General features: G+C 55.6%; 1 protein-coding gene and 1 long non-coding RNA gene across 5 annotated transcripts; both read left to right on the top strand.

The window, feature by feature from the left end:
* The first annotated feature begins 1302 nt into the window (after positions 1–1302).
* Positions 1303–14814, top strand: KCNN4 (potassium calcium-activated channel subfamily N member 4). 4 transcript variants are annotated; one of them, XM_086352938.1, is made up of 9 exons: positions 1303–1605; positions 4692–4787; positions 6088–6518; positions 8694–8829; positions 11770–11880; positions 12004–12122; positions 12528–12597; positions 13812–13979; positions 14237–14814. In XM_086352938.1, the coding sequence occupies exons 1-8, from the start codon at positions 1447–1449 to the stop codon at positions 13974–13976; spliced, it is 1287 nt and encodes a 428-aa protein (XP_086209064.1). In that variant the 5' UTR covers positions 1303–1446; the 3' UTR covers positions 13977–13979; positions 14237–14814. The 4 variants fall into 4 exon arrangements, with proteins under 4 accessions (XP_086209064.1, XP_086209067.1, XP_086209066.1 ...); XM_086352939.1 differs by lacking the exon at positions 1303–1605 and adding an exon at positions 2377–2503; XM_086352941.1 differs by lacking the exons at positions 6088–6518; positions 8694–8829.
* Positions 14815–15069: 255 nt separating this feature from the next.
* Positions 15070–16656, top strand: LOC147353987 (uncharacterized). The gene is made up of 3 exons (XR_015146152.1): positions 15070–15160; positions 15710–15789; positions 16549–16656. It is a non-coding gene; the product is annotated as an uncharacterized LOC147353987 (long non-coding RNA).
* Positions 16657–18031: the final 1375 nt, after the last annotated feature.

Below are 18031 nucleotides of genomic sequence, written 5' to 3'. Positions count from 1 at the left end.
TGGTGCTGTGTGGGTGTTGGTGCTGGCCTACGTGACGGATGTGTCAGTGGGCCACATCCGCCGGTTCACGGGACACAGTGTCTGTGCTGGGCAGACTGCATCCGTGTTTGGGGTCATGGTGTCTTTGCGTATTACCCTGTATATGTGGTGTTTGTGTGGCCGCTGGTGTTGGAGTGTATCATGTGCGTGGGGTGGTACGTGCTGTCTGTCAGTCTGAGGCAATGGTGGTGTTCTATTCCGTGTATGTGGCTCTTGGGCATCAGGGCCTATGCAGCCTGTGTGCCCGGCCTCCCTCCCCCGGGCACCATTCTGTTGTGTCCTGGGTGATGCAACAAAACAGCTCAGGACGTCTTATAGGGGCAGGTGCCCCCTGGGTTTCTGCGTGTGTCACTGTGCCTGTAGGCTTTTCCCACACGCATCCATTCCTACTGTTCTCTGACTGTATATTTGAATGGCAGCGTGTACTTGGGTTACATTGTGTGTTGAGGTGAATCCGTGTATGTTGTGAATCATTCTATGAGCATATGTGCTGGAGACAGTGTGCTAGGTGAGTGGTGACTGCCATGGGTGTGTCACTAAATGCCGTGTGTCTGCATGTATTGGGTACTGTTCCACGGGTGTGTGATGGCTGCGTGCCTTGTTCATACAGATATGCTGTGCGTGGCACAGGGGGATTGCTAAGTCAATACAGAGTGCGTGTTTGTGGAACACTTGTATAGGTCGTATTTGTGTAGCTACGGACGGGCATCATCCCCTGTGCCGTGTCTGGGTGTGGCTGTTTGTGTCAGACAATGTTGTGCCAGTTTTGACCGTGATGTCCGTGCTTCTGTGTGGACAATATTTGGGTGGCCCTGTGTGCCACGGGGCGCTGCCTGCTCGCTAAGTGCCGGCGTGTGTCACACCGTGTGTGTGGTGTCTGGGTGTGGCTGTGGGTTTCAGAGCTTGTCGGGAATTGTGAGTCACTCGGTGTCAGTAGTGTTGTGTGCCCATGGGTGTTAGGTTCCGTCTCTGGCCATGCCATGGTTCAGGGTGTAATCACTGCATGTTGAGTGGTGTCCGGGTGTGGCCCAGTGTAGGTGTGTATTATACGCTGCAGACCGTTGTGTGTGACAAAGCCCATTGTGTGTTGGTGTGTGTGTGTCTTAATCCACGTGGACGCACGCCTCTTCCTTGCTCTGCCCTAAGACACACCCCCGCTCCTCCTTAGTCTGAGAAGGGGGGTTGGGGAGCCTCCCCTCTGCCCGGGGGCCTCCCCAGCACCTCCCCGCCCTGCCCAGCAGTCACCACCTCCCAGAGGGCACAGACTCTGCTGTGCCTCAAAGCACAAGCCCAGAGCGAGGGAGCAGAGCGGGCCGGGGGCCTCAAGCCACTGTGGCTGCCCTTTGCGTGCTGCGAGGTGGGGGACCCTGGGCAGGAAACTGGCTGGGCCCCAAGACCCCGGGAGCCATGGGCGGGGAGCTGGTGCCGGGCTTGGGGGCCCTGCGGCGGCGAAAGCGCCTGCTGGAGCAGGAGAAGAGTCTGGCCGGCTGGACACTGGCACTGGCAGGAACTGGCATTGGACTCATGGTCCTGCATGCGGAGATGCTGTGGTTCGGGGGGTGCCCGGTGAGTGGAGGGTAGAGGCAGAGACTTCTAGTCTTGAAGGAGGAGGGGCTGGGGGCCAGGACTCCTGGGTCTAAGGGAGGAGGAGGCGCTGGGGGCTGAGACTCCAGGGTCAGAGGGAGGTGGGGCCGGGGACCCCCGGGTCTAAGAGTGGAGGAGGTTGAGCGCTGGACTCCTGGGATGCAGGGAGGGAAATGGTAGGGGGTCCCCTCTGCAAAAGGAAGGGAAGAGGGGTCACAGGGTGTCAATTTGAAGATACTGCAGTCAGACAGTTGGAGGTCCAAGGGGTGGCTGGTCAGATACTGGAGTCTCCCAAGAGCAGATTAGGGGAGGGGTAGCCCCAGGTTCAGTGTAGGGAGGGTGAGGAGAAAGGCTGACTTCCACTAGGTGGAGGCTCCTTGGTCCTTATCTGAACTCAAATGTTTGCCCAGTATCTCAGAGGCAAAGGGCAGAGACAGAAAAAACTGGCTGGGGTTGGGGAGGGGGGGGTTGGTGGGGGGGGAGAAGCATCCCCCCCCCCACCCCCCGTCAATTCATCTCCATCCTTGAGAAGCTCAGCTTCCTCAGAATCTATTTAGTCTGAGAAATAAGGGAGAGGTAGGTTTCTCGCAGGCTGAGCTCCTGGGTCCCGGGGAGGAGAGGCTGGGGGCCTGGGCTCCTGGGTTTGAAGGGGAGGGCACCTTAGAGTGTGTGTAGGGGAAGAGGGGCTGACTTTGAGGATAGTGTGCGTAGGGAAGGAAAGGACAGGTGGGGCCGGGACAGGTCTGAGCAGGCTTCCAGCACATTCCAGCCCGGGTCCGGGCTATGATGGGGGCAGATGAAGGACATGGGTCAGAACTGGCAGCTGCAGGACGGGACGGAATTGCTCAACAGGAAAGGAGGGGCTGCAGATCTGTCTGGGGTAAGGGGTGTGGAACTGGGCTCGTCGGGGGGCCCTCGATTTGAGGGTTGAGGTGGGGGCATTCCCGGGGACAAGGCTCAGGCTTGGATTTGGGAGTGGGAGAGGCAGGCAGCTTTGAAGTACCCAGGAGCCCCACGGAGGGTCGGGGCAGACTGGCTTCCTCTGGCCGGGTGAGGGCAGCGGGCACTGAGGGGGTGGGGCCGCCGAAGCCCAGGCCAACAGGAAGCATGGCCCAGCTGACCCGCCGCTCCCAGGCTTCAGCACCCCGCCCAGCAGGGGAGGTGAGGCTAAGGGGGCAGATGCTATGGGTCGGGGGTCTTTCCTTCACCATCCAGTCTCTCTACCCTCTCACCTCCCCCTGCTTCCCTCCACTGCCCACCAGGCTGCTGCCTCCAGCAGGGCGACTCTGGCATCTGCTGCAGCTCTCTGGGCCCGTTTTGTCAACTGGAAATTGGGGGTGAGGGTTGAAATAGATGACCCGAAGGGTCATCCTCAGCCCCCTTTCTATGACCACCTTGACAATACCCATGTCCCCTCCCCACCTCCATCACAATCCATCACAGTCTAATGAATTCATTCTGCAGGGATCCAGACACCTGCTGGTAGCAGGGAGGGGCTGGAGGAGAGGCAGGGGCCAGAGCCCACTGAGACAGGGGAACGTGACCGATGCAGCCGGGCAGGAGAGGGAGGGTGGTGAGGGGTACAGAGAGGCTACCCAGGTGGTGCTAGTGGTAAAGAACCCGCCTGCCAATGCAGGAGACATAAGAGACACTGTTTTCATCCCTGGGTTGGGAAGATACCCTGGAGGAGGGCATGGCAATCCATTCCAGTATTCTTGCCTGGAGAATCCCGTGGACAGAGGAGCCTGGCGGGCTACAGTCCAAAGGGTCACACAGAGTCGGACACGACTGAAGCGACTCAACACACGCACAAACACACAGAGGCAGAGATACACAGAAAGACATAGAGAGAGACCAAGGCAAAGATGCAGTGAGAGACAGCGTGCTACAGACAGACAAGGGGGTGCAGGATTCGGGGCAAAAGGAATTGCAAAGGAGAGAGGACCACCAGAGAAGCGGACGACAGAGCTGGGAGAGGGCTGGGCCAGGTGGGGTGCTGGTTGAGACAAACTAAAGAAAGGGAGAGGGAACTGGGGAGCCGTAGAAGGATGAGGGGGTGGGGGAGGGCTAGGGACAACAGCACCATTGTTCGGGGAGGGTTGGGGGGGGAGGCCCCCCGGGGCAGGAAACTGGCCCTTTTCCCCTGCACAGAGGTGGGGCCCTGGCCGGCGGGGAGAGCTGGCAGTGTTCTAGAAGAAACAGGTGCTGAGCTCATTGCGGGCGCCCAGGTGGCCCTTTCCCCCGACACCACCTTCCAGGCAGGCACCCCCTCCTAGGGAATCCAGCAGTCCCATTCCCCTCTAAATCTCTCCCTTAAGAATTCTAGATTCCTCCAAGGTATAGACGCACAAAGAGAGGGAAAAAAACTTCCCCTGGTTTCTGGAGGCCATGTGCTTCCGGCCAGATCTGCCCTGGGCTTGGAGCCAGGAGAGAGGGCAGGAGGGAGGGGGGAGAAAGGCCATTCTGGGCAGGACTGGAGGCCTTTCTCAGAGCTGGGGCTGGGGTCTCAGGGACCCAGCTCCTGAATGAGGGCAAGGGAGGGTGTCATTCATTCCTTGGGGACTGAGTACCAGTTTCTAGGCTCCTTAGGAATTGGGTTGCTGGGGTGGGGGGAGACTTGAAGTTGCTTTCTAGGGCAGAGACCAGCTGGGGAGGAAGGGAAGAGGAGGGACACTCTTTAGAGGCTAAATATCTGTTTCTAGACACCCCTCCGCCAACTGAGAACTATTTTCGATGGGGATCCATATGCGGCAGTTAGGAAGGAATGTGCATTTTGAGGTCTTCTCTCAGGGGTGTGGTCTTAGGAGAGGCTGAGGAGGAGGGTGAACCCTGCATCTGGGCCAGGGCTGTCCCCTTAGGAAGGAAGAGGGTGCTCTCCTTGGGGACCCGATGACAGTTTTGAGGCTTCCTCAGACCTGGAGGCATCAGTAGAGGGCTGGACTGGACGTGGGGTTAGGAGGCTAGGAATCAGTGGGAAGGGAGAAGGGATGGTGGTTTGGGAGGAGGGTAGAGGGGGCAGAGCAGGTGGAGACCTAGGATCTCACCCCTTTCTCTCTCCCTCCCAACAGTGGGTGCTCTACCTGTTCCTGGTTAAATGCATGATCAGCATTTCCACGTTCCTGCTCCTCTCCCTTATCGTGGCCTTTCACGCCAAAGAGGTCCAGGTAGGGCAGGCCCCACCCCCAGCCCCTTCTTGCTCCCCTAAGCCCCCACCACGCCCTGTCAGCTCACACTTTCCAGCCTGCTGAGCTGAGTAATGAGCTTCCTCCACCCTGAGATGCATCCACGCCCTGATCTACCTGGAGGGGATGAACCGTGGACAACAGACAGAGCCTCCCGGAGCAGCCCTGACCTTCCTCCACCTGCTGCCCTCTGACTCACCTGGCAGGCACACCTGTAGGTGCCGAGAGTTCCCACCCCCAGGCCTCTCTGTCCACTCTAGCTCCAGGCTACCTCACACCAGGCCCAGCCTCCCAGATCTCCCTTCTTCAACCCTTGGGCCCCCACCTATTCCGGTCCCAACAACTCAGATCCTAGTTATGTGCCTGAAGTCCTTCCCCATGCCTGAGCTCCCCACCTCTGTGCCAATGACCCCCAGATCCAGGCGCCCTTCCCATCACATGGAAGGGCGCCCTCTCCCCCACATGGATCCCCCCTCCCATCGCATGTCTCAATCCACACTGGGCTCCACACCCACCCCTTCCCCTCTCCTCCCATCTTCCATACCCCTAGATCCTTGCCCCACCACTTGGCGTATAAAACGGAGGTTATTGGCCGAATGTGGTATGCCCCTTGCAGAGACTGGCATACAAGACAAGCTCAGTAAGAAGTAGACCTTATCATTCATAGCAGTCATTCAAGTAGTTAAGCGGCCTGATTTCATAGCCCAGCTGTGCAGCTGCACCTGAGCGCCCTGGGCCTCAGTTTCCACATCTATAAAGTGGGAGTAGGAATACCTTCATTCTCACTGTCTTGTGAGCATTCCGGGAGTCACAACACCAAAGAGGATACCGCAATGCCGGGCACCCCCCAGGTGCCCCGCACGTGTTGGCTATTGTCACTGTAATGGGATGATGCCCGTTACACTGCTGGGTCCCCAGAGACAGGAGTAAGGCCTGGCTCCGTGGATGTAGAATGTAGGCTCCAGGGAGGAAGGCGTTTTTGTCCTGTTCACCCATATCCCCAACATATCTCAACGTCGGGCACACAGTAGGCACTCAATAAGTGTTCCTGGGCTGGAGGTTCTGGAAGTAGGCTGCACGGAACACAAGAGTGAAGGCGGAGAGATGTCTTCCTCTGGTCCTGCCGTGTCCCTTCCCCACCCTTCCCGGCCCCAGGCCCTGCGCTATCTGCCTCCTCTGCGGCCCCGCGGGTGCGCCCCCCTTATCTCCTCGCGCAGGCTGGGGAGCGGGCGCCTGACCTTCGCGTGACTCCCTCCTTCTCCGTCCGTCCTCCTCCCCGCAGCTGTTCATGACGGACAACGGGCTCCGGGACTGGCGCGTGGCGCTGACCGGGCGGCAGGTGGCGCAGATCGTGCTGGAGCTGGTGGTGTGCGGGCTGCACCCGCCGCCGGTGCCGGGTCCGCCGTGCGTGCTGAGCTCGGGGTTCCCGAAGACCGCGGCCACGCAGTCCTGGCCCAGCTTCCTGGACCAGGGGGAGGCGCTGCTGTCGCTGGCCATGCTGCTGCGCCTGTACCTGGTGCCCCGCGCCCTGCTCCTGCGCAGCGGCGTCCTGCTCAACGCCTCCTACCGCAGCATCGGCGCGCTCAACCAGGTCCGCTTCCGCCACTGGTTCGTGGCCAAGCTGTACATGAACACGCACCCCGGCCGCCTGCTGCTCTGCCTCACGCTTGGCCTCTGGCTCACCACCGCCTGGGTGCTGTCGGTAGCCGAGAGGTGAGGGTGCCAGGGCGGGTGGGGATGGAGGGTACCTGAAGCCTCTGGAGGAGCCGCTTACAACCACGCTTGCCCTGCAGGGTGGTGCAGATCAGGACTCCCCGGGACCAAGCCGTGGAGAAAGCTATCTGTCCACACTCTTATGCAGCGGGGTGGGAAGAACCGAGACAGACCAGCCCCAAAGCCTTTCGTCCACTTGCAGCCTCCTGTCTCCCCCACCCCAACCTCCCAACACACATATACCCTAGGAAGCCCCGCCCTTCCTGCCTCAAATCTCTCCTGCCTCCGGAATCCAGGTATAATGCAGGCCCTGGGGCCTGGCTGGCCAAGGGTTGCACCTGCTTTGAAGGAAGGAGACTTTCTGCCTTTCCAAATAAGCACAGATGCACTGGTAGGTGCTCCTAACCACCCCAGGGCTGCCCTGGAAGAAATTCCCAGCTGCCTGCTGGACTCTGACCTGATGCTGGAACTGTACCCCATCAGGGCCTCCACTTATCTTTGTTGTTGTTTTAGTCACCAAGTCCTGTCTGACTCTTTGCGACCCCATGGACTGTAGACTGTCAGCCTCCTCTGTCCCTGGGATTTCCCAGGCAAGAATACTAGAGTAGGTTGCTATTTCCTTCTCCAGGGATCTTCCCAATCCAGAAATTGAACCCACGTCTCCTGCATTAGCAGGTGGATTCTTTACCACTGAGCCACCAGGGAAGCCCCATTTATCTTACAGATAAAAAAAATTAGGGGTAATCTTAGCCAGTGGTTCTGGGACCAGCAGCATCTCCTGGATTTAGTTCAGTTGCTCAGTTGTGTCCGACTCTTTGTGACCCCATGGACTGCAACACGCCAGGCCTCCCTGTCCATCACCAACTCCTGGAGTTTACTCAAACTTATGTCCATTGAGTCGGTGATGCCATCCAACCATCTCATCTTCTGTCGTCTCCTTCACCTTCTGCCCTCAATCTTTCCCAGCATCGGGGTCTTTTCCAATGAGTCAGTTCTTTGCATCAGGTGGCCAAAATATTGGAGTTTCAGCTTCAGCATCAGTCCTTCCAATGAATATTCAGGACTTATTTCTTTAGGATGGACTGGTTGGATCTCCTTGCAGTCCAAGGGACTCTCAAGAGTCTTCTCCAACATCACAATTCAAAGCCTCAATTCTTCAGCACTCAGCCTTCTTTATAGTCCAGCTCTCACATCCATACATGACCACTGGAAAAACCATAGCTTTAACTAGACGGACCTTTGCTGGCAAAGTAATGTCTCTGCTTTTTAGTATGCTCTCTATCTCCTGGGAACTGGTTGCAAATCCAAATTCGCAGGCCCCACCCATATTTATGGAATCCAAGACTCTAAGGGGCGGGACCCAGCAATCTGTTTTTAACAGTTGATTCTGATGCTGGCCCAAGTTTGAGAACCTCTAGTTTAGTACATCGAGCCAAGGATTCTTGAGGGGAGGTAGAGAATGGGACCATCTGCCCTGAGATTTCTCCTCTCTGAGCCTCTGAAAGGCGAAGTCCACAAACTTGAGTGTACTTTGGGATGAAGGGGGTGGGGCTTAACCATACAGATTCAGTCCCCACCTCAGGGCACTAACTTAGTGGTTTTGAGGTTTCTGGGACCCTGGTGAATGATGCTTTCTTTGCTCTGGCCTAACTATGGGTCAGAGTTAGACACATCCTGATTTTCAGTCCTTTCTATGACTAGACCTAAATATCCCCTTCCATGAAGTGTGGGGAAAGAAGAGAATCCCCTCGCTCAAGCCTTTTTAGAGTCCCATCTTTTTAGTCCTGACAGAGCCACCTCTAGGCCACATAGAATCTTTGTGGAAATCAGAAAACCCACTCTTTCTCTGGGTGGAGGCAGTTCCCTGCCAGGGACTGACAAGTGAACTTCAGGTTGGGTTTCTTCCCCCTTTCAACCCCTCAACCACATTAAATGCAGCAGCCCTGGTAGCCTAGCTGAAACCAAATGGGCTTTGGAATTGACAGGATCCAGGTTCAAAGCCCATAGCCCACAGTGGTTGAGCATTTTGTCTAGGTCACACAGCAAAGAGGAGGCCAGGCAGGCTTGCCAAAGCCAGGCAAGCTTTGAGTGCTTTTTTTGAGTGTGGGTGTGTGCTAAGAAAGAGGGTATCAAACACCACAGGAACCCCAGAACTAACCCGCTCTTCCCCTATAGGCAGGCCGTGAATGCCACTGGGCACCTTTCAGACACACTGTGGCTGATCCCCATCACATTCCTGACCATTGGCTATGGTGATGTGGTGCCAGGCACCATGTGGGGCAAGATTGTCTGCCTCTGCACTGGCGTCATGGTGAGTACATCCATTCAGGGACTCCTGTATTGCACACTGCTCATCCCCCGGGCCCCAGGAAACCATGGAGCCAACTGAAGCACTCAGGGACACCCCAGGAAACATGGGTGTCTGGACCCCTACAGCCTCACTGCCTGTCCAGGACACAGTCGTTGCTGTTGTTCAGATGCTAAGTCATGTCCAACTCTTTGCAACCCCATGGACTGTAGCATGCCAGGCTCTTCTGTCCTCTACTGTCTCCTAGAGTTTGCTCAAATTCATGTCCATTGAGTTGGTGATGCTATCTGACCATCTCATCCTCTGTTGTCCCCTTTTCCTATTGCCTACAGTCTCTCCTAGCATCAGGGTCTTTTCCAATGAGTTGGCTCTTCCCATCCAGTGATCAAAAGTATTGGAGCTTCAGCTTCAACAAGAGTCCTTCCAATGAATATTCAGAGTTGATTTCCTTTAGGATTGACTGGCTTGATCTTGCTGTCCAAGGGGACTCTCGAGTCTTCTCCAGCACCACAGTTCAAAAGCATCAATTCTTAGCTCTCAGCCTTCTTAATGATCCAGCTCTCACATCTGTACATGACTGCTGGAAAAACCATAGCTCTGACTACATGGATCTTTGCTCAGAACACAGACACCAGCCCTATTTCCTTTGAAAATCCCAGGAATCCATCCCCTAAAGCCCTAACTCTCTCTGGAATCTAGCACCCCAGACCTCATCCTCCTTGGGAACCTCCCAGTCCTTTTTCCCTTTTTCCTCCCAGAATTCAGGAATCCAGCCCTGAGTTCCCCCAAGGCTCAGGATCTTGCTCTCTCCCCTCTTTACCCTCTCAATCATCTAGGACTCAGGGTACCTGGTTTCCCAGCTCCAGGTTCCTTCAGGACCCAGGGATCCAGTTTCCCAGTCTCCATTAAGGCTATTGCATATAGATATCAGGAGCTTGCCTGTGGGCTTGGGCTGCTCAAGTTCAAATTCTGTTTCTGCCACTTCCTAGCTGGGAGTCAGCCATATAATCTTTCTGGGCCTCAGTTTTCTCATCTATAAAATGGGGATGATGATACCAGTGTACTGCTCAAGGAGCTTCTGAGAAGACTAAATGAATTAAACCATGTAAAGGGTCTCAAAAGGGCTTCCCAGGTGGCTCAGTGGGTAAAGAATCTGCCTGCAATGCAGGAGACACGAGACACCAGTTCGATCCCTGGGTCAGGAAGATCCCCTGGAGAAGGGCATGGCAACCCACTCCAGTATTCTTGCCTGAAGAATCCCATGGACAGAGGAGCCTGACAGGTTGCAAAAAGTTGGTCATGACTGAAGCAACTGAGCATAGCACAGCACAGCACACAAAGGGTCTCAAGCATAAGAAAGGCTCAGAAAATGGGTCAGGGGTGGCAATGGGGAAGCTGTTATTGTAGCTGGTTCCAAGCATGTGGCTGTCTGCTATCCTAGCTCCTGTGCCCTCAAGGATGAGACAGAGGGCTCCCTAAGCCTTAGACCCGAGCCTGTACCCCAGAGTCAGCCTCCCTCTGAATCTAGACACCCACCCCCTTCCCTTCGTAGACCCAGCACCCAATGCCTTGGCCTCCACCTCCCTATGAGATCTGGCTCCCTTCAAGCTCAGGAATTCAAGCCAACAGCCCCCAGCCCTGATTTGTCCCAGGAAGGACATGCTGAACCCCCGAGTCCTGGGTCCACAGGTGATGCATGGGGTGGCAGGGAAATGTGGCTCACACACACACACATACACACACACACACACACAGTGGTGAGTCTCTGTGACTAGGAAAGAGGGGCAGGGATGCAGCCAGGGACACACTCCCAAAGGGTCAGAGGCCCTCAGGGCTGCCTGGGACCTCCTCCCTCATTTGAGAAAGGGAGAACCTGAGACAGAAGGCTCTCTCATGGTGAGTTTTGCACTAGCTTTGCACTAGAGTTCACAGCCTACTCCCGGCCGAGAGGTTCCAGGTGCAATGAAATAATAATGGCTAACTTTTATTGGGTCTGTACTCTGCCAGGCTCTGCTCTCAAGGTGCTAACTGACGGAATCCCTGGAGTAATTCTGTGAGGGCGTGCACATTGCACAAATAAGAAGCTCAGGCACTGAGATTAGATAACTTGCTCCAAGCTGGGCTTGGAACCCAAGTGGTCCCTGTAGCTAGTAAATTGTTCCGAGGGTCAAGAGCTGAAACAGAATGGGATGGGAACAGACTTCAGACGATTCATTCTAACTTCAGGGACAGTGAGCAGGTGGTACAGGGCAGTCGGGATTTGATGGGGCCTTGATGGATCAGAGGCCTCGAGAAGGAAGGGATGAGAGTGAGGGTTTGGAACAAGGTGCTCAGGCAGGTGAAGGATGAATTGCCTGAGAGGGAGGCTGGGCAGAGAAGAAGGAGTGGCCTGGACCTTAGCAGGCCCTGAGAGCCGGGCTAAGAAGTTTGGGGCAGTGGGAGTCCAGAAGGAGATTAGGGTGAGGGGGTCAGGGTCACAGCTGGGTCAGGGTGGGGTGAAGGGGAGGCTAGAAATTGCCCAGGAGGGAGAAGATGTGGCCAGAGCTGGGCAGCGTCTATAGGGGTGGGGAGGAGGGGGAAGAACACCCCTGATGACCTGATGGCCGACTGGAACGTGGGGAGGCAGGGGTCCTGCCGGAGCCTGAGGTCTGCCCATCACCCAGCACCAGCCCTTCTCCCCCATCTCCGATCACACCCTTAACAAAACAGGACATGGTGAGGTGTAAACACCTCAGATGTGTGATTTTGACCTCAGTTCCACCTCTGGGACCTCTGGGACCCTGGTTCTCTCCCAGTGGGTTTGCTTGTTTGTCAACTAGGAGGGTGGTGCCTGCCAGCTGTGGCTGTTGGGAGGATTCAAGGAGAGATAGAGAGAGTTGGTGGCACACAGCTGGCACTCAGAGCCCCAGGGCCCCTGTGTCATAACACCTGCTGTGCCCACAGGGGGTCTGCTGCACAGCCCTGCTGGTGGCCGTGGTGGCCCGGAAGCTGGAGTTTAATAAGGCAGAGAAGCATGTGCACAACTTCATGATGGATATTCAGTATGCCAAAGAGGTGAGGGGGGCCTCCAGCACCCAGAACACACCCTCTCTCAGACCCAGCAGTCCAAGCCCCCAGCCCCTCCTCCCAGAGCCCTAGGGAGTCCATCTCCCCTGACAATGTGACCCCCACACCCAGATGAGGGAGTCAGCTGCCCGAGTGCTGCAGGAGTCCTGGATGTTGTACAAACATACACGCAGGAAGGAGTCTGGAGCCGCCCGCAAGCACCAGCGCCGGCTGCTGGCTGCCATCAACAGGTGAGGACCTCTGTGTGTGCACACGCCGTGTACAGCCCTGTCTGAGTCTACACCTCTCTGCAGGGTGTGAGTGTGTGTGTGTGTCCGTGTGTGAGTATGAATGCATACCCAGGTCAGGATGCCCGCGTGTGGTCCCACTAAACAGATGCCCACCTGGACATCACAGTGACTCTGTGTGTGTGTGATGGTTTCGTCTGCATGTTTCAGAGTGCCTGTGGGTCTGGCTACCTGGTTCTCTATGTGGGAGGTGGGCTCATGGGTGCAGCCACTCACTCCCACCCCTTCAGTTCTCTGGCAACTTTTCCTCATTATATTCTTATCTTTGTGAGTCTCTCCTCCCCTCATCCCACCCCTGTGCTAAGGCCGCTCTGACCCCCACCCCTTGCTGTTCTTTTTAACCCCCAGGTTCCGCCAGGTGCGGCTGAAACACAGAAAGCTCCGGGAGCAAGTGAACTCTATGGTGGACATCTCCAAGGTACTGGGATCCTGTGAGAGGGGGTCTAGGAGAAGAGGGAGGTAGGGGTGGCTGGTAAGGAGCTCTAGGCCTGGAATCAGGGACGCTGGCACACACGGGCACTCAAGAAAGCTCTTGTGGTTGAAGGAACAAACAAATGAATAAGTGAATGATGCAATAGAGCTTCTCGTGAAAGGTGCAGCTTCCTTTGAAGCTTAAGGAACTTACTTGTGCAAAGAACTCCAGTGTTTGATGTGAAATTATTTCCATTATCAAGTTCCCTACATGTGGGTAGATATAAAATTCCTTTCAACTATGACTCTTATACAACCATAAAACCAAAGCAAATTGACAAACAAAGTTCAAACACAAAGTGCAAAGCAATAAAATGTGAATTAACAGCACCAACATACAGACGAGTGACATTGTTCCGGGAAAACTCAATCTGTGCTGCTGCTGTGAAGAGGAGGAAGGTGGCCAGGAGCGCCGGGCAGGCTTGCCTGGTCGAGGGCTTGCCCTCCTTCTGCTGGGTCTCCTTGACTCTGAAGTGCTCAGGGTCAGTGATGTCGCGCCCCACTGGCTTGGTTAGCAGCTCCTCTTGCTTATCCGGTAGCCTTTGCTTTTTTCTCATTAGCCCGCGACAACTCAAACAGTGGCCCTGGGCCCTGATGCCATGGTAAACACAGCCGCAGGTGCCGGGCCCCTAAACTGCATGGCAGTGGCCTAGATCTGCCGGAATTGGCAGGTCGTGATTTCTAAGATTAGCCACCTGGCCCCAAACGCGGAAGTCAAGAGTTTTCATAGAAAGCTCCCACGCCCTGAAGGACGAAGCTGTGAATCCTAGTTTGAGAAGGCAGAGAAAGCGCTCTGTGGGTTTTAAAGTCAGGCGGCCATCAAGGCCACAAAGATCTAAGTGAGCACCCACTACGTTCTCGGGTCACCCTGATCCGGGCGCTGCCTTGGGCATGTCAACTTATCTTCTCCAGGCCTGTTTCCTCAGCTGTTAAAAATGGAAACAGGATTCCCATTCCCACACTTTTAGGAGGATTTTAAACTGCATATGAGGATCACGTGGCCCAGTCGCTGGGCAGGTGGTTGATAAATGGTAACTGTTATTATTGAGGATAATCTCCTGGGCCTGTAAGGACTTAGGAAATGCTGGTTCCACTGCCTTACTCTGCAGGGCAGGGCAGGGAGTCTCCCCCAGCCCCCTGATTCCTCTGACCTCTGCCCAGATGCACATGATCCTGTGCGACCTGCAGCTCCGTCTGAGCAGCTCTCACCAGGCCCTGGAGAAGCAGATTGACGCACTAGCAGGGAGGCTGGACACCCTGAGCGAGTTGCTCAGCGCTGCGCTGGGGCCGCAGCAGCTTCCAGAACCAAGCCAGGAGGCCACGTAGCTGGTGAGGGGGCTGGGACTTGGGCAAGAGAACCTCCTGGGGGAAGGGTGCCCTGTGGCCAGCACCCCATGTGGCTAAAGGGGAGGGGGACGGAGGGGCTGGAGTTGAGGCCACCCGATCTCTTCTGCTCTGGCTCTGCCTGCAGTGAGGAACACCAAGTTTGGGGCTGGACCGGCCCCCGCCCTCTTTCTTTGCTTGGTTTGTCTCTTCCTCTGGTGTCTGGCCTGCCTTTCTATCCAACTCTCTGTTCGTCTCCCCAGGACCCATCTGGGAAGAACCAGGCTACCCTTCCCCAGGATTGAGGTCAAGGACATTCTCTCTGCTACTCCTGACCCAGCCGCACATATAAAGCCCCCCCTAAGTGTGAGGACTGCTGGGGGCCCCACCTTGGATGGTGGATGCTGAAGGATGCCGGAGGGGATGCTGGATTAAGGAGGGAGGCCGTGGCCCACCCCCCACCAAGGCCCCAAATGGGAAAACGGTCACCCCTGCCCCACATACCCTCGACAAAAACATCCTCACTCTGCTGCTGTAGATGGCCACCAGCTTTCAGTTGGACGTGGAGGTGCTTGGGGGCCGGGACTCCTGGGTCCCAGAGGCCCAGGGTCCAGGATCCAGGGCTGCCTCAGTGACCCGCCGGCCGGCCGGCAGAGCTAAAGGAACCAGGCCCGAAGCCGGGACGAGGCAGGAGGCAGCGCTCCCTGGTGGTAGAGCGAGGAGGACACTGTTTCTCCAGAGGTGCAGAGAACTATCTGGTGGGAGAAGATGGGAGGGGCCAGGGTGCAGCCCACCAGTCTCTGCTCTTATACTTTGCAATAAATGTTAAACAAAGCCAGAAGTTGTTGTTTCTTTCTAAACACACCCACACTCCAAACAGGCAGGTCAGCCAGTGGAAGGCCCTTTCCCTGTCTGAACCTGCTTGCGTGCTCAGTCGCTACAGTTGTTTGGCTCTTTGCGACTCTATGGACTGTAGCCCTCCAGGCTCCTCTGTCCACAGGGATTCTCCAGGCAAAAACACTGCAGAGGGTTGCTGTGCCCTCCTCCCAGGGATCTTCCCGACCCAGGGATCAAACCTGAGTCTCCCGCATTACAGGCAGATTCTTTACCTCCTGAGTCGCCGAGGAAGCCCAGCTGAACCAGCTTCTGCAACTATAAAGGAAGGCTCCGAGAAGTATCCTCCCCAGGTCTGTAAGCTGAAGAGTCCTCAACACTGTCCCTACCCCTGCCCCAGCCCAGATCTTAGGCTAAGAGCAAGGGCTTTGAATTCAGACAGATTGGGGTTCAAACCCTGGATCTGCCATCCACTGGTTGTGTGACTTCGGGCAAGTGGCTTCATCTCTCCAAACATTTCACTTCACCTGTGAGATGGGGTCACCTTCCCACAGGGAGGGGCACAGAGGGTTGGGCATTTAGTAAGAATTCATGAGAGATAACTTAATCATTTTTATCAGTGCTATTGATTTTCAGACACAATCAGTATATGGCTGCTCTTTCCTCTGCCCCCCTCTAATCATAGCCCACCAGAACCCAGATGACAACTCGTCCATCAGGAGAGTAACGGGAACCCCAAACTATCCCCTGTACTCATTTCTCGTATCTGCTAGGACTTGGCCAGGAAATGGGAAGGGGGCTGGCGCTTATGGAGGTCCTCCTGTATGCCCAGCTCTGCGGTCCCATTTTGTAAGTCACCACCACCTCTGCCTGCCCCGCCCCACCCCACTGTACAAATACAGAGACTGAAGTTTCTAGAGGAGGAAGGCTTCAAGGGTCTGGCTTCACACCCAGTGCATCCTGAGACTGAGCCTGGCTTGAGGTGAGTCAGAGACAGAGTGGCCTTGGATCCTGAACCTGGATCTCACTTCCCACAGCCGCTGCCTTCCACTTTGAGAGGCTGATTCATCCCCGCTTCCCTTGACTTGTGGGGAAGCCCGGGCTGCGAGTCATCCTTCTCTGCTGAGCTATCTTTGGATTTCCCTGCAAGTCCTCAGCCAGCCCCGTCCCTCAGCCCCCAGAGCTAAACTGGGGCTTGCCCCACCCACTGCCCCTTCCTCTGGACACCAGCCCACCTGGGGGGCAGAGGAAACAGGAACACTTCCAACACCCTCCCCTCCAGTGAGCCCTCCTCAGTGCTGCCAGATCCCTTACTGGGACCACCCTTTCCTAGTTCTACTTGGCTTCACTGGGCAAACTCCTTCCAACTCCTTTGGGCCCCAGCTTACGTGTCCCCTCCGCCAGGAAGCCCTCTCTGAAGCTCCCACAGACCCCCTGAACCTGTCTCTATCACAGTAATATTTATTGTGCCAAGTCCCACATTAAATCCTTTATATAAATGATCTCACAAAATCTCTACAGAAGGAAGGTGGTATTACTGGCCCCATTATACAGATGAGGAATCCGAGGCACAGAGATTAAGAACCCTACCTGAACCCGCAGCAAGGAGATGGCAAAGCTGGGATTTGACCCAGATGGCCTGGCTCTGAAGGCCCAGCGCTTAGCCAGCCAGCTCATTCATTTAGGGATCATTATACCCTCCTTTCATTTTTGCTCTCTATATTGTGTCTTCATTGTCGAGGGCCTGCATATGCTGGGCCTCAGTGAGTTACCACTGAATGAACACACTGCCTACCTGGGGTGGCCGGAAGCGCCGCACCTTCTATGGCTTGGTTTCTCCTGCGACAAGGTAGGCACTGGTGAGAAGGGGCTTTTTGCCTAAGGCACTAAAAGCACGGGAGAGCACTGCCGTTCTGAATGCTCGGATCTGCCCCCGCCACTCTGCTGCCATTCACTGTGGAGCATGGGTCCCGACGCCCCGCTTCCAGCAGTCTTTGCTCACCCCCTCACACCATCACCACTTCCTGACTGCCCTGCACCGGCGTGGGGGCTGCAGGCATGAGTCAGAGGGCTCTGCTCCCGAGGGACTTGGTTTCACGGTGATTTTGGCAACTTCCCCCTCCTACTTTGGTTTTGCCTCCATGCCTGTAAGAGGACAGGGTGGGGAAAAGTGGGTCCAGAAAGGGCTGGGGGATTACTGGGGTTCGAGGGCCAGTCAGGGGTTGGGGCCACCATCCAAGACATGACCGGGCCCTTCCCTTGCTCAAAACCCTGCCATGATTCCCACCTGTATTTCCGTCAAAGTCCAGCTCCTAGACCTAGCCCTGTGGCACGTGGGATCCTAGCCCCCCACCAGGGATGGAACCCATGCTCCCAGCAATGGAAGTGCAGATTCTCAGCCACTGGACCGCCAGGCAAGTCCCCACTCACTTTTTCTTTTATTGAGATTTATTTTACATAAATGACACAGAGTTTAAAAGCAGCCTCAGTAGATTTTTTTTACAAATGCATTCACCCGAGCAAATACCACTCAGCTCAAGCTTGAAGTTTCCATGACCCTAAAAACTCTTCCTTCCCATCTTGATTTTCTTTTGCCCAATTCTGAACTTTGAAAAGAAACCTGCTGCGCACCCTGGTGTGTACCGGCTTCCAGGTATCAGCCAGTGCTGTGTTCTTTTTCCCTACAGAATGGTGTTAATACCCCACAGGCCTCACCTGGGGTGCTCTTCAGGCTGTGGCCCAACCCCTCCTCCAGCCTCCCTATCCCCTCCCTGTCACAGCAGATAATGATTCTGCACCCAATTCCAGTGTTGTGGTTTGGGTTTTTTTCCTCCCCCCAAGCAATTCTCAGACATCACAATTCAACTCAGCCCTGACACTGTCTACCCAGAGACAGCATCAGATTACACAGGTTAAGGGTTGGGTCCTACAAGACTGCCCCCAACCCCTACCCCTTCAGATGCCAATTTCAAGTCCAGATTGTCACCTGTGTGTCTGACCAACTGGCTACAGATCCAACAGCCCCTTCCTTGGGTTCAATGAGTGACTCACAGAACTCAGATACACGTTTTATTTACTGGATTATAGGTTTCTTATAAAATGATGTAATTGGGGAACAGCCAGACGGAAGAGAGGCACAGGGCAAGGGTTGGGGAAGGGGCAGGGAGTTTCCATGCCCTCTCTTGGCACTGCTCTCCCCAAATCTCCAAGTGTTCACCAACCTG

This window comes from Bos grunniens, chromosome 18 (assembly GCF_055505025.1).
Source record: "Bos grunniens cultivar Pamir isolate PY7600 chromosome 18, Bosgru_T2T1.0, whole genome shotgun sequence".
Lineage (NCBI taxonomy): Eukaryota > Metazoa > Chordata > Mammalia > Artiodactyla > Bovidae > Bos > Bos grunniens.
This window is presented reverse-complemented; position numbering and strand designations above follow the sequence as displayed.

What these genes read in the sequence shown, in the direction of transcription:
- KCNN4 (XM_086352938.1), top strand. Translation starts at nt 1,447, where the DNA reads ATGGGCGGGGAGCTGGTGCCGGGCTTGGGGGCCCTGCGGCGGCGAAAG. An exon ending in GTGCTGTCGGTAGCCGAGAG is followed by an intron (nt 6,519 to 8,693) that starts GTGAGGGTGCCA and finishes CTTCCCCTATAG; the next exon opens with GCAGGCCGTGAATGCCACTG. An exon ending in CTATGGTGGACATCTCCAAG is followed by an intron (nt 12,598 to 13,811) that starts GTACTGGGATCC and finishes ACCTCTGCCCAG; the next exon opens with ATGCACATGATCCTGTGCGA.